Genomic DNA, 14819 nt, shown 5'->3' on the forward strand with positions numbered 1-14819 from the left:
CTTCCATTGCCTTATTTGCTCTTTTGTGGCTAACTTCAGACTCTGACATTGGTTTTCTTGTTCCCTCATGTCTGTCAGAACTATCTGGAGAATTTCCTGTTAAAAATAGCATGGAAAATTATAGTTAATTTTACAAACCTTCTTTAGGAACCTCAATGGATTCCTATCCTCCAGGACTATTAATAAGGAAGACTTTAAATACTGTTGACAGTCACACTTTCAGAGAAGTGCCATGAAGGAGGTCTGTGCAGTAACATATTTGATCCCCTAATAACCTTGAGAAGTTGGGAGGTTTTTTACCAACATTTCTGTGCTGTAGAATCTGAGGCTTAGGAAGGGGTTGAGTAACATGCAGCCGGGGACATCGCCATGATGCCAAGCTCATCTGCTGACCCAGAGTCAGCTGACCCAAAACCACAACACTGCCAGGGAAATGCTGCACGTGGCACATGATAATAACATACACAAGACTACTTTCTCTAAATTTCTGTATATGGTGAGTTGTGTGTCCTTGCAGACTCTCTTCCTACTGGCTGGGACCCTAGACTGGACCCAAGTCAAAGGCACTCCAGACACTCTTATTTTGCTGATTTGCTTACCCTTTTGACTGCAGGATCCCTGAAAGGTGGTGTGCTCTGTCCCTGTTTTCAGATTCTGTCAGAGGGCCCTGCACATTGTAGTATTTCAAATTATACACACAAGTGAAGATACGAGAGGCTGGTGTGGTTGAGCACACTGCAATCTACGGCAGGGGTCATCACAGCAAGGGTGAACAAGGATGAGACTCTGACAATCCACTGAATGTAAGGAGGACATTCAGGATTTTATTCAGTGGGGACCTGTCTTATACTGAAGAAAAATGTGATGAGTGTTTTAAGACCATAAAGTAGTATTTCAGGCAAAGTAATCTCAGATCTGAGAGTTCAATAAGAGAATGGGTACTGATGTAGGCCTCTCATCCACTACTCACCCTGAAACCTGGGGCTGCCTCCTCCACAAGTTCTATGCTGTGGCCTCTGTGCTGGGGGGAGTGCTCACAGCGCCAACAGATGAGCCTCCCATCGTCCTCACAGAACAGGCGGAGCTGCTCCCCGTGTTCTTCACACAGCCTCTCACGCTCCAGCTCCTTCATGCTTTCAATGAGGTTTTCCAGTTGTTTGTTGGGCCGGAGACTCTCTCTTTGGAATGGTTTTCGACACAGGGGACAGGTAAACTTTTCCTGGTATGATTCAATAGGATTTTTTTCCCTAAACGTGTCCTCTATGCACTGGCGGCAGAAACTGTGCCCACAGTCGATGCTCACGGCCTCTGTCATTAGCTGTAGGCAGATGGAGCACATGGCTTCCTCCATCATCTTCTTGGTAACAGGGGCTGAGGCCATGGCTTTTTCTGTAGAGCTCCAATATTGTGGCCAGAGGCAGATATGAAGTAGATGGAATTTCCTACAGTGATGGAAATAAAAGAATGTGGATCTTTATGCCTCCATAGTTCTTGAAATCTTCTGTCTAGAAAGGAAATGGATTGGAGTTTGGTTGCTGTTTGTGGTCACTAAAACAGAAAATGAAATTACAATTCAGTTTCATACCCACTAGCTGTGCTTCAGTGGCTTATTACCTGCCTGTGAATGTGGCTACTTTGCACCTTAGAGATAGAAAACATCCATCTTTATAGAAGACCTTCTTGCACCTGGTGTTAAGAAGAAGAAAAGCAACACAGGCTTCTCACAGAGGTCGCAACAAGAAGTGAAGCTATCCGCAGCCTCTGCAGCATGAGTTTGATCCCCGGCTGGCCATGGAGCAATCCACGTGGTGCAACAGACCTCTCCTATCTCGCCCACTGCTCTCCTCAGCAGTGTACTTCAGTCTATCTGCCTGTTCTGTTCCCTGATCTGTCTCTGGCGAATCCTCTCACCCCCCCATACCTCTGGCCTCTACCCCAGTTCTTGTATGCATAAATAAATCTTTAAAAACGATTTAGAAAACTCTGTGAGGGAGAGTGAAACACTTTCCCAACCTGTAAACATCAAGTATACTTAGTATCTGAATTTCTTTGTACCTGACAGTTAATACTTAGGAATTGGGTGGAAATCACATTTGACACAATTTATCCCACATTCCCAATTCTCCCAACCTTGATTCCCACCCCCAAGGAACAAAACCAGATAAACAGTGTCCATGGAGACCCTAGCAGGGTGATAGTGAAAATCAGCAACAGGGGCCTCCCTGGTGGCACAAGGTGTTAAGATGCAACCTATGAATCTGCAGCCACTGCAGCACGAGTTCAATCCCTGGCCAGGGAGCTACCCACATGACACAGCAGACCTCTCCTGTCTTGCCAGACGCTCCCCTCAGCAGTGTATTTCAGTCAATCTGCCTTTGCCATTCCCCACTCTGTTTCTGGTGAATCCTCTTGCCCGCCACACCTCTGGCCTGTACCCCAGTTCTTGTATGCATAAATAAATCTTTTTTAAAAATCAGCAACAAAACAGGAAGAAATAGGTATTCCTTCTGCCATCCTCTTTGACTTGAGAGACAGAGATTTGGAAAGAACTGGGAAGAGGAGTTGGTCCTGGAGCAGAGTCTGTGGAGAACCCCCCCCCACCCCAGACCACTGTCTATTCTCCTGGCCACGACTTGTCTCCCAGGAGATTTAGGGTGACTGGATCGAGGGATTTTTGTAGAACCCAGGAAGCAGTGGGTAAGGCCTGGCCCCCTAGGTCTGGGTGTTCACTCCCTAGCATCACAGTGAGCATCTGGCACCCAGAGACAGGAGGGGAGTGACCAGGAGCAAGAGTCAGTCCTTCCCACGAGGCCGCTTCTGGAACCAAGTCCTATTCTCCCTTTCCCATTCCTGGTGGCTGTGGCCAGAGGGGATCATTGGAAAGAACTTAAAGAACTTTCCTTTGAAGTGACAATTTTCTGAATTAAGAATTGGGATTCAACTAAAATTGATGATTCGATTATTTCTCTTCAATAATTAGGACAGGAGCCTCCCTGGTGGCACAGGTGTTAAAGAGAGCCCTATCAAGCTATCACTGGCTACTGCGGCACAAGTTCAATCCCCAGCCAGGAAGCAATCCACATGGCACAGCAGACCTCTCCTGTCTCTCCCACTGCTCCCCTCAGCAGTGTATTTCAGTAAATCTGCCTGTTCAACAGTTCACCACCACCCCTTCCCGCAACTCTGGGATTACACCCCAGTACTTGTATGCATAAATAAATACATCTTTAAAAAAATAATTAGGACAGGGCCTCCCTGGTGGTGCAGCAGTTGAGCGCTGGGTTGCGAAGCTGCCCTCAGCCTCTGCAGCACCAGTTCGTTCCCCGGCCGCCAGGCGAGGGTCCCACGTGGCGCACAGACCTCTCCTGCTGCCCGCTGCTCCCCTCAGCAGTGTACTTCGGTCCTTCTGCCTGCTCTGCTCCCCGCTCTGGCTCTGGTGAATTCTCTCACTCTCCCGAGCTTCTGACTATACCCAATGCTTGTATAAATAAATAATAAATAAATCTTCAAAAAAAAATAATTAGGACAAAGCTCTCCAATCACAGAGAATTAACTGGAGACATCTTTCCCTTCACAGCTTATTTCCCTCAAAGCATATTAGATCCATCTCTCCTAAGGGCTCCATGATCCCTGGAAGAAAGGCCCCCACCTCCTTATACCCAGTGTGAGGGTCCTGGGCCTTCACTTACCTCTCATGCACGATCGTCTGAGATAGGGCAAGAAGTTTGCGAACGAGAACTAGATGGGGAGAGAACTAGAGAGCTAGAGAACAAAGTCCTGACCAAAGTTCCTTCCCCACTGCCACTCCCACCCCACACACACCCAAGCACACACTGCACACACGTGCACACACTGACACTCAGTAGCACACACGCAGGCGCATCAGCTCTTCCCTGACAAACCTTGGCCTGGTGTTGTTCAACACCTACGCTACTTGGCACAGCCACACACTCAGGGTGGGGTCTTCGCCAGCTGCCACTCCGTGCAGCCACAAGGATGTGAGCTCTGATCTCAATCAGAGATGAAACTAACATGGGGGCAGACTCCTGGAGGAGGAAACTGTGACTCTGTCCACATGTCCTGAACAGGAGGGAGACACAGGAGAGGACACCCTTCATTTACAGCAACAGCAGAAGGGGTAGATGGTTGCCCAGGATGCTTCTGTCACCCCCACAGCCTCTGCAACGAGGATGTCCATTCCTAATATAGATTTATTGCCTAGTCACCGAGGCTCAGCACAGTTGAGTACAGAGAAATGGAAGTGACGAACACATGAAATTTCTGACTTCACAGGGTTTTCATTGTATTTGATCATATCATCATGTCATTATCAGGGTATCATTCTCTATGATCCCAAGAAAGAGGCAATTCCTGTTTACTCATCTGGTGGAGGCAGGAATAGAGGAGAACACGGATAAACCTGGAAAAAGGGTCGGAGAGTTTCAGAGAAGGAGGCCTTCGGGAAGGTGAAGATGTGGGAGCCAGTCGGCATGTTGTAAAAGGACACAAGTCCAGCCTCACAGTCCAGGAAAACCCCCACAACCAGGGGCCGCTCACTCAGAGAAAGGGAAGTTGGATTTGAGGTCAGGGCTGCATACTGGTTCCCTTTGCAGAGCCTGATGGCCCAGACTTCAGACTGAAACTTGAGATTCCTCGCAGATGCCCGGCACACATTTTCCAGACAAACTCCTACGTCCCACTGAGTTCCTTCTCCCACATCCACCTCAAAGTAATGCCTTCCAGAGGTGAAGCCCTCACAGCCCAGGACACAGGGTAATGCACAAAATCTCCTGGAACTGCTAAGCTTCATCTGGGCATCTCCACAAGCCACTTGTCTTCCATCCTTAGACACAGTTAGGCCAGCATGAGCTGTATCTGCATCCAGAGTCACGCTGACTAAAAAATAAAACAAACAAACAATCAAAACCCAAACAAGACATTTATTTTTAAATAAACCTAGGCTATGTTTGATTGCAAATTTTTTCTTACTACTAGCTGTGTGAGTCATTCTATAAATCTTGCTGAAGGTAAAGCAGAAATCATCATATTGTCACAAAGAATTGTGGGAAATATATTGGAATGAGCTAGTATAAGATTTGTGTTTGGTGAAATTCCTGGTAGAAACTAAGTGATAAATATGTGACAGTAAAAGTAAATGTTATCATTATTTTCATCATCCTCATCATCCCCATCTTAGTCACTCAGAGAAACCAAGGACCAGAACTCCCCAGGGTAGACATGGTTACAGTACTTCCCAAAGCCCTTCCTCTCCCAGGTGGGAATCATGGAGATAAGAGTAGACAAGTCCTTTCCTTTACTGATAACCACCCACTCCAAAGATCAGAAAAGAAAATGATAGTCATGTCATAGCTTGTAACTGAAGTCTCAGGATTCCCCAGGTGTCAGGACACACGCCAGCACCATGGCTTGTAAGTGAAGCTCTTCTGTCTTCCTTGAGAAAACGTTCCATAGGGATTAGTATAAGGAAAAAAACTCAACACTGATAGCACAAAAAGCATATAACTGGAATCAAGTTGAATAGAAAAATAGGTGATAAACTAAAGTTGATATTGGCCGATAGAGCATATTAAAATGAAGAGAGCCAAGGGGCTTCCCAGAGGGTGTAAGGGGTTAAGCATAGCACTATGAGGCTGTCCGCAGCCTCTACAGCACCAGTTCGATCCCCGGCCAGCCAGGAGCTACCCACATGGTGCAGCAGACCTCTCCTGTCTCGCCCACTGCTCCCCACAGCAGTGTATTTCAGTCAGTCTGCCTGTTCTACTCCACACTCTGTCTCTGGTGAATCCTTTCACCCCCCACACCTCTGGCCTGTACCCCAGTTCTTGTAAAATAAATAAATCTTTAAAAGAAACAAAAATGAAAAGCGCTAAGGAGGTTCCCGCATCAGTTACCATCCGCTGTAGCTGGGTGACACACCACAGCTGGTCACAATAAGAGAAACCAAGTGTGCAAAACACTTCCTGTATCGACCGCTCTCTTCCCTCTCCTCTGTATCACTCCCAGCTTCCTCCTCTCTGCTGCCACCAGGAAAGCTGGGCCCGTGGATACACCAACCAGGCTCCCTTTGTGCTGACTTCTCTTTCCTTCAGTCAATGGGAAGCACAAGAGGAGAAGATGTGGCAAAAGAGTTTGCCTCATGGGTCAGGAGCACAGTATATAAATAGGTTAAAAATTAACAATAAAGGTTCAAATATACACACACACACACACACGTGTACAGATACCTATTATTAAATAATAGGAATAGATATTATTCCATAAATATGACTATGTGTATAATGGAGCAATAATAAAATGCTACATATGAAAAATGACATATAATGAAACTTTCCAAAACATACATCCCTACACAGCACTTTCCACACAAGATACATCACTGTGAAAGCCATTCAAGGAAACAAGGAATTATGAACCAGAAATGTTCACAGAAGTATTTTGCGCAACAACAATTAAAAAAACAAGAAAATAACAAAAGAGAATTTAAAACTTCAATCAAAAAACATCATATTTATTACCACACTGCAGAGTGTTAAAGAGTTCTAGAGATATAGTCTGAGTTCCAAATCCTCCAGGGTGGGAACTTATAGCCCTCACTTCACCTCTTATATCTCAGTTTCCTCATATATAAACTGAAAAAGCTTCCTACAGAGAGGATGTGGGATAAAACAGGAGAACACAGTGAAACCCTTCTTGTTGGTCACAGAGTATGCTAAGTTAGGTGAGGGGAACCTTGCAGGTGGCAGTACCTGTTGCTCCACAGGAACAAGCTACCTGGTAACAGGCATCAAGATAACACCTTCCAGCAACCCCAGCCTTAGGAACATGCCTGATATAAGGGATATAGGGCTGTGTGGACTAGAAAGTCACTGCAGCATCGCTGTCACCCCTCAGTGCTAGAGAGCCTGAGGCCCGATCAGCAGGGTTATGGTTACATGTAGCTGTGAAACTCTCATGCAGAGGTAGCTTTACATGTAATTAATGAAATAGAAAAGATTGTCTATCCATTCACTGTCTGTACAGATAGAGAGAAAGTCCTAAGTATTGTCACCTGGAGAGAAGTAGGACTGGTGAGGGGTGGGAGAAACCTGGAACTTTTTCATGCCTATTGTGTTTGATTACAATTTATTTGCAATAATGAATGTAGCAAAAAAAACTTTAATAAAGAGGATTTTTAAAAGAAGGAGAATTATTTAGTGAAGATATAAGCTCATTTCAGATATGGGCTGGTGTGATTAACAATAAACAATAAACATTATATAAGAAACTGTTGTAAATATTTTATGTGTTGACGCTCTTTACTTTCATGATGAAACCAAAGAACTGAAAACTGTTAATATTCTCAGTGTTTAGGAAAAATAAGGAGAGAGCCGGGGTGACGCAGCTGTTGAATGGGAGAGGGGGAGTGTGAAGGGCCTGAACAGATCCCCAGCAGGCTGTGTCCCTGTAAGCACTGGAGCCTCCTGACACGAGGGAGGGGACAGCTCCACAAAAACTAAACAATCTCTCTGGCTGTGAGTCTCTCCAGGGGCAGGTGGTGAGCGGGGTTACCACGATGGTATCTTTCAAGTATAACATCTAAAGAGTTCTTGGCTTTCCATACCTTGGTAGCTCTTTAGCATTTTCTTCACATCCAAGTAAAGCTCAGGAACATTACACACAGTGTGAAGCTCCAGAGAGACGGCCTCTGGCACTTCCAGCTCCACAGCTGCACTTCTAGGATCAGCAGAGGACAGAGACATCTTCAGTGTGATGGATCATTCGGCCCTAAGGACCCTCACCCTGCCCCCCGGTGCTCCTACAGCACTTACCCACTCAAGGTGTCTTTCACATCCTACAGAGAAACAAGGACACAAGGGTAAGTGGGGGTACATCAGTATTTCATGGGGTGTGGCATGTGGGGCTAATCTCTACAAACATTCCTCCAAGAACAGAGTGACCCAGCTATAGACATGGCTAGAAATCAGGTAGACTGATACACTCCATGCCCTGGAATAGCAGCATGTATGTATACAGTGCATTACCCTCTGAGTCGGTAACTTCCTGTGACCTGTGCCTCTAGAATCACACCAGACTGGTGGCTACTTAGGGGAAAGGCCAGGAGCTTCCATACTCCCTTACAAGATTTGCATTAGTGACCTAAAATCCTTCAGAGGAGCTCATGTGAACATCACTCTTCACAGAGGGCCTTAGTGGTGACCACATGCAGAGCCCCAGAGATGGGGCACGTAGGTGGCAGCAGCAGGTGTCACATAATGTTGGAACTGCCATGCTACATCCTCACCCTCAGAGTGTGACCCCCAGTTCGACAGTGGAACACAGAATAACTAGAATAACTAGTTCCAGGCATTTATCATGGAGCTGAAAGAAGGTCCGGGAAGAGTTCTTTGGGTCACATGATATAGAAATAAATCAGGGAAAATGCTGACATTCATTTTGGCTATCCCCCTTTACACTCACAAGTCACCTAGAGAATCGTCCAGGAAACAGACTGGCACTCAAGGTTAGTGCACATGGAACAGACACAAACGGCAGCAAATGATACCCTACGGTTCATGGTGGACAATATGGAGCCAATTGGCCTATAAAAGCAGAAGGAGTATCTTTTTTGACTCACATGTAGTTACCGTATAGACTACTAGAGGCCACTGCTGGTGGGAGTGCAAACTGGTCCAACCACTATGGAAAGCTGTGTGGAGATTTCTTGACCTACTAAACATAGAGCTTCCATATGATCCAGCAATTCCACTCCTAGGTATTTACCCAAAGGACACAGAAACATCAATTCCAAAGAGCACCTGCACCCCTATGTTTATAGCAGCACTCTTTACAATAGCTAAGCTTTGGAAACAACCCAAATGCCCAAAAATAGATGACTGGATCAAGAAGATGTGGTACATATACACAATGGAATATTACTCAGCAATCAAAAAAGATAAACACATGCAATTTGCAAGCAACATGGATGGCGCTGGAAGGGATCATGCTCAGCGAAATAAACCAGAAAGAAAAGGAAAAATACCGGATGGTCTCACTCATAGCAGGAATCTAGAAAACTTAAATAAGGTACCAGGAAAAAGAATAACTATAAGAAAGAAAAAATCAACAAACAACTATGAACCAGAGACACTCTATGGGGGTTTGGGGGGCAGGGAAAGGAGGGCTTGGGGTCAAAATAAGGGGGTTGTAATTATATGGGGAATATAAAAAAATAAAATTTAAATTAAAAAAAAAGAAACGCTACTTTAAATCCCCAGAGTAATTCCCCACTTCCCAGAGAAGGTGGAAGACCTTGCCATCTTCCCTGCTTCTCTCCACGGTCCCCTTAACACTCGGGCACAGAAGCCTCTTCTGCGTCCTCCCAGGGCACAGCCTCACCTGCAGCAAATCCTGGGCTGGGCACTGACATTTTTTCTCTAGTTCCCGGATGTGGCTTTTGAGTTCCTGGCTCTGCTTTTCCAGACTCGCCTCACTGTCCTGCAGAATCTTCAGAGTCTGCTCTTTTTCTTTCTCCAGTCTCCACAGACAACACTTCTCCTCAACACGGAGGAAGGTGTGCAGATTCTCAAAGTCAGCCTGGATTTTCCTTCTCTGGAGTTCTATCTTCTCCTAGAATCAAGAAGATATGCTCAAACTTCATTTGTGGATGAAATGAGGAAAAAATGAGGTATATCCTAAAATGGGAAACTCTCATCCTTAAAATTGTATGGAGCTCTGTTACAATGTATGAGACTTGAAGATACATGGTCAGTGAAGTAAGTTAGAGCAAAGGACAACAATATAAGATTGTTTTTATAAAGGTACCTTGTTAAGTTTGAAAACAGAAAAGGAAATGTGGGTAGCAGGTGGGAGGAGGAACAATGGAGTTATTGTTCAGTGGGGATCACGTGTCATGCTGGAAAGATGATCAAGTTCTGCAACTGGAGAGTAGAGTTGGGGGCACCCCAATATGAAGATGATGCCGGCAAGGTGAACACAGAGGATGCTGAAAATGGTAAATTTCATGTTTATTTTAAAGAACACAGACACTTATAAAAAGGAAAGTGTTTGGGGATACTGTGATATTTTTTGCCATGAGTCATCTGAGGTGGAGGAACGTGCATGTTCCTGCTGCAGAGTGAGGCCCAGGGGGCAGGACTCAGATGTGGGAGAGGCTGCCCCAGTTCTCTACAGTCAACTCAGTAATTTCCTTCTTCAGCAGCCAAATCACAAGATAAGGAGGCACCAGCTGCTGGATGATGACATTAGGGTAGGAGGGCCCTGGTGAAACACTAGTAAACTACGAATGTATATTTGGAATGTATGAAAATGTCTCTATCCTAGGGAAATTTGTGAAGCAAAAGTTTGTGATAATCATCACCAAGACAAGTCATTAACCCAAGTAGGTGAGTCCATGATTATCAACACAGGGAGGTCTGAGGCTGAATTTGATCACAGATACCAGAAATATTCATCCACAAAGCTTGTGTCCACTTGAGCCTCCTTATGTATAAGACTGTCAGAAACCACATGATCTCTCTTGAGGGACTCACTTTTCTCTCTCTCTCTTTCTTTTTAAAAATATATTTATTTATTTATACAAGCACTGGGTACAGTCAGAAGCGTGGAAGGGTGAGAAGATTCACCAGAGCCAGAGCGGGGAACACAACAGGCAGAATGATGAAATACACTGCTGAGGGGAGCAGTGGGCAGGGCAGGAGAGGTCTGTGCGCCATGTGGGACCCTCCCTGGTGTCCAGGGATTGAACAGGTGCTGCAGAGGCTGCGGGCAGCTTCGCAGCCCGGTGGTCAACTGCTGTGCCACCAGGGGAGGCTGGGGACTCACTTTTCATTTGGGAGACACAGAGTTGCAATTTCCACTGGGGCTTCCTTAGTTCATGGGGTGCTTCAGTGACTGTGATGTTGTGGAGAAGGGAAACAGATAAGTGTAGGAGACACATACAGGACAGCTGGACACTGGCATTGACATGGTTTCTCTACATATTGGCAGCAATGGAAGTACTCACAACCTGAGATTCCAGAAAGGCAGGAAGTATGACTCTCCTTTGAGAGCTTAAATTTAACATCCACACACAAAGGAGCAGGACAATGGCTTCGAAGACACCAGAGGGAGATGTAATAACTAACCAGTCTGCAGGCTGAGTGCCCGTGAGGGATGACATCAGTATTTTTGTATGGCATAGGCCTCTGGTGCAGGAGACTGGTCAGACATGGAAAGCCTTAGCGAAACAGTGTGTGGTAAAAAAATTTGCTCTTACAGCAGCTCTATCCTCATTATAAGGCTCATAAAGTTGAGTAGTATAATGTCAAGTGTATACTGACTCTGTATACAGAGCTAACAAAGGTTTTTGAACCTCTAAGGGTGAGTGTGGACCCTGTATTGTGGTAAATGTGTCAAAGTGATGAGGTTGAATTCTTTTCACCATGAACTTATTTAAACTATGAGGAATTTCAGGTTTCAAATTTAGTCATGATGGTTCTAGGTAAGAAATGTCTAAATTCTGCTTCTCTGGACTGAAGTATCAGGAATCCCAGGGAATTACTATAGTAAGGTTGGAAAAGAGGAAGATAAAGTATCATACAGTGTTTCTTCTTTGGGTGTCATTTATTTAGTCTGGTGCAGTAAGAAGGAACCAGCAGGTGCTGTGTGAAAACATCCCCTCTGCCTGGGCTCTGGGATTCACAATATTTTGAAATCAATAAACTCAAGTTCTTACCTCCCATTTCCTTATTTGTTTCTGTGTGATCAACCTCAGACTCTGACATTGGTCATCTTGTTCCCTCATTTTTGTCACAGCTTTCTGGAGCTTTTCCTGATAATAATAGGGGGAAACAATTATAATCAATCTGACAAAACTTCTTCAAGCACTTGAGTCTAACCCTCTGGGATGGTTAGACTGACCTTAAGTGTTGTTCAATCCTTATACTTTCAGAGAAACACCCTGAGGAAGGTCTGTGCAGTAACCCCGGGAAGCTGTCAGGCCTTTTACCATAATTTCTGTGTTGTCAAAACCTAGGCTTAGGATGCAGTTAATAACATGCACCAGGGGCCATCGCTGGAGGATGGCTGAGCGGTGATTCCAAGCTCATCTGTTGACCCAAACTCAATTGACCCAAAACATCAGTTCTGCCAGGGAAATGCTGCATGTGGCACAAGATAAAATAATACACAAGACGACTTTCTCTAAGTTTCTGCATATGGTCACCTGTGTGTCCTTGCAGACTCTCTTCCCACTGGCTGGGACTCCAGTCACCACCTGAGCAAGGGCACTCCAGACACTCTTGCTTTGCTGATTTGTTTACCCTAATGACTGCAGGACCCCTAAAATGTGGTGTGTCTGTCCCTGTTTTCAGATTCTGTCACATGGCCCTGCATGTTCTTTCTCAAATGATACACACAAGTGAAGATAAAACAGGCCAGTGTGGACTGGGCACATTGTATTCTATGCAGGGGTCATCACAGCAAGAGTAAACAAGGACAAGACTTTCATCATCTGCTAAATATCAGGACAGTTAGGAATTTCTTTCTTGGGGACTCATAGTAAACCATTTGTCAGAAAAATGACATGATGAAAGTCATATTTGAAGATCATAATCTCTGGTTTCATGCTAAAAAATTTCAGGTCAGAGAGTTCAACATGAGAGCAGGTACTTGCTCAAGCCCTCAGTCCACCCACTCACCTTGTAGCCTGGACATACATCCTCAACAAGAGCTGTGATATGTCCTCTGTGCTGGGGGGAGCGCTCACAGCGCCAGCAGATGAGCTGCCCGTCATCCTCACAGAACAGGCAGAGCCGCTCTCCATGTTCCTCACACAGCCTCTCACTGTCTATCTCCTTGACAGTCTGAATGAGGTTTTCCAGTTGCTTGTTGGATCGGAGACTGTCCCTTTGAAATGGTGCCCGGCACAGGGGACATTGGGAATCCCTCAGGGATGAAGTCCCTTGTGGGTTCTCAAGGGTGCCCTCTATGCACTGGCGGCAGAAGCTGTGCCCACAGTTGATGCTCACGGGCCCTGTCATCAGCTCCAAGCAGATGGAGCACGTGGCTTCCTCCCTCATCTTCTTGGTAGCTGTGGCTGAGGCCATGGCCCTTCCTGAAAAGCTCCAATGTCAGATTAGAGGCAGAGATGAAATAGGTAGAATTTTCCGCAGTGAAGGACACAGAAGTAAGCTGGGCTTCTGTCCCTCCACAGGTCTGGAAATCTTCTGTCTAGAAAAGCAATGGATTGGCATTTGGAACATGATACCATGTCACTGGGATAACTATCACATATGGCCACCAAATTTTATTTATTTATTTATTTATTTATTTTTATTGTGTGCAAAAATTTTCTCCCAATCAGTAGGGTGTCTCTTTGTTTTGGTTAATGTCTCTTTTGCTGTAAGAAGCTTTTTAGTTTGATGTTATCCCAGCTGTTTATCTTTTCCCTCACTTTCTTTTTTTTTTTTATTTATTTTCATTTATTTTTTATTTGTATCATTTACATCATTGTGTGTTTTTTTAATATTAAATTTTATTTTTATATTCCCCAAATTTTAAATTAATGATAATTAAAAATACTATGAGTTTCTCAGTCCCACTACCTGTGCCAATTACTTAATATCTATATATGCCTGTGGCTACCTGGTGCCCCCAGTATAGAATATTCCAGCACTGAAAGTCCTCTTGAAACAAGTATTAAGAGAGAGAGAAGCAAGACAGGTTTAACTCACAAAAGTTGCAGCAAGACAGAGAAAACTCAATGAGGGAAAGCGAAATTCTTTCCATGCCTAATGAGGATCAAGAATAATCAGTGCTGTGCCTCCCCGGTGGCACAGAGGATTGAGCACAGCACTGTGGAGCTGTCCACAGCCTCTGCAGCACAGGTTCGATTCCCTGGCCGGCCATGGAGCAACCCACATGCTCAGCAGACCTCTTCTGTCTTGTCCGCTGCTCCCCTCAACAGTGTTTTTGGTCCATCTGCCTTTTCTGCTCCCCGCTCTGTCTCTGGTGAATCCTCTCATCCTTTCGCACCTCTGGCCTGTACCCCAGTTCTTGTAGAAATAAATATGTCATAAAAAAATAAGAATAATCAGTGCCCATGTTACTCTTTGTCAGTGGTAGTAACACTGCGGAATTGGCGGATCCTTGAAGGATTCTACTGAGACAATCACATCTGACTCTATTCACCCCCACACCCCACACTTTCTCTATACCCATTCCCACACTCAAAGAACAAAATACACCAGCTAATAAAATCTCATGGCGGTTCTACCAGGATGGTAACAGAAATCCACCAGGCAACAGGAAGAATCAGTGTGTGCTGTCAGGCTCTCTGTGCTGAGGTGAAGATTTGGAAAGAACTTGGGGAAAAGGGGGTGGCCTGGAAGCAGACCCCCTAGAGATCCACCAAGGCCACTGTCTCTTCTTCAGGCCAGGACTTGTCTCCCGGGAGGCTAGTGTGGATCTGTCAGGCAGAGAGGGAGGGGGAGAGACCAGAAGCAAAGATCCCGCCTTCTGGCCATGCTGCAGCTGCTTCTGCAAACTAGCCCTGACCCCACCCCTCTAACTGCTGGTCTGTGTAGCCAGAGCCTGCATTCCGGAGAAATTCCAAAGACCTGTCCTTTGCAGTGATAGTGCTCTGAATTAAGACCAGGGATTTAACTAAAGTTACTGGTTAGGCTGTTTCCCTCCAGTAATGAGAACAACTTTCTCCAGCCATAGAGAATTACTTCTGGAGACTGTATTCCAAGAGAGGTAATTTCTCCCAAAGGATAAGGCTCCTCTCTCCCAGGTGTTCTGTGCTCTCGAAGAGAAGG

The 14819-nt window shown here is 45.3% G+C and overlaps 1 protein-coding gene across 1 annotated transcript; it reads right to left on the bottom strand.

Moving 5' to 3' along the window:
* Window positions 1-4375: 4375 nt before the first annotated feature.
* Window positions 4376-13806, bottom strand: LOC311188386 (E3 ubiquitin-protein ligase TRIM38-like; the record flags this gene model as incomplete). Its single annotated transcript, XM_084259486.1, has 6 exons — window positions 12699-13806; window positions 11735-11830; window positions 9397-9627; window positions 7830-7852; window positions 7622-7734; window positions 4376-4896 (listed from the first exon to the last, which is right to left on the bottom strand). The coding sequence occupies exons 1-6, from the start codon at window positions 13104-13106 to the stop codon at window positions 4376-4378; spliced, it is 1392 nt and encodes a 463-aa protein (XP_084115612.1). The 5' UTR covers window positions 13107-13806.
* Window positions 13807-14819: the final 1013 nt, after the last annotated feature.

Source organism: Talpa europaea (assembly GCF_964194135.1).
Source record: "Talpa europaea genome assembly, chromosome: 2".
NCBI classification, from domain to species: domain Eukaryota; kingdom Metazoa; phylum Chordata; class Mammalia; order Eulipotyphla; family Talpidae; genus Talpa; species Talpa europaea.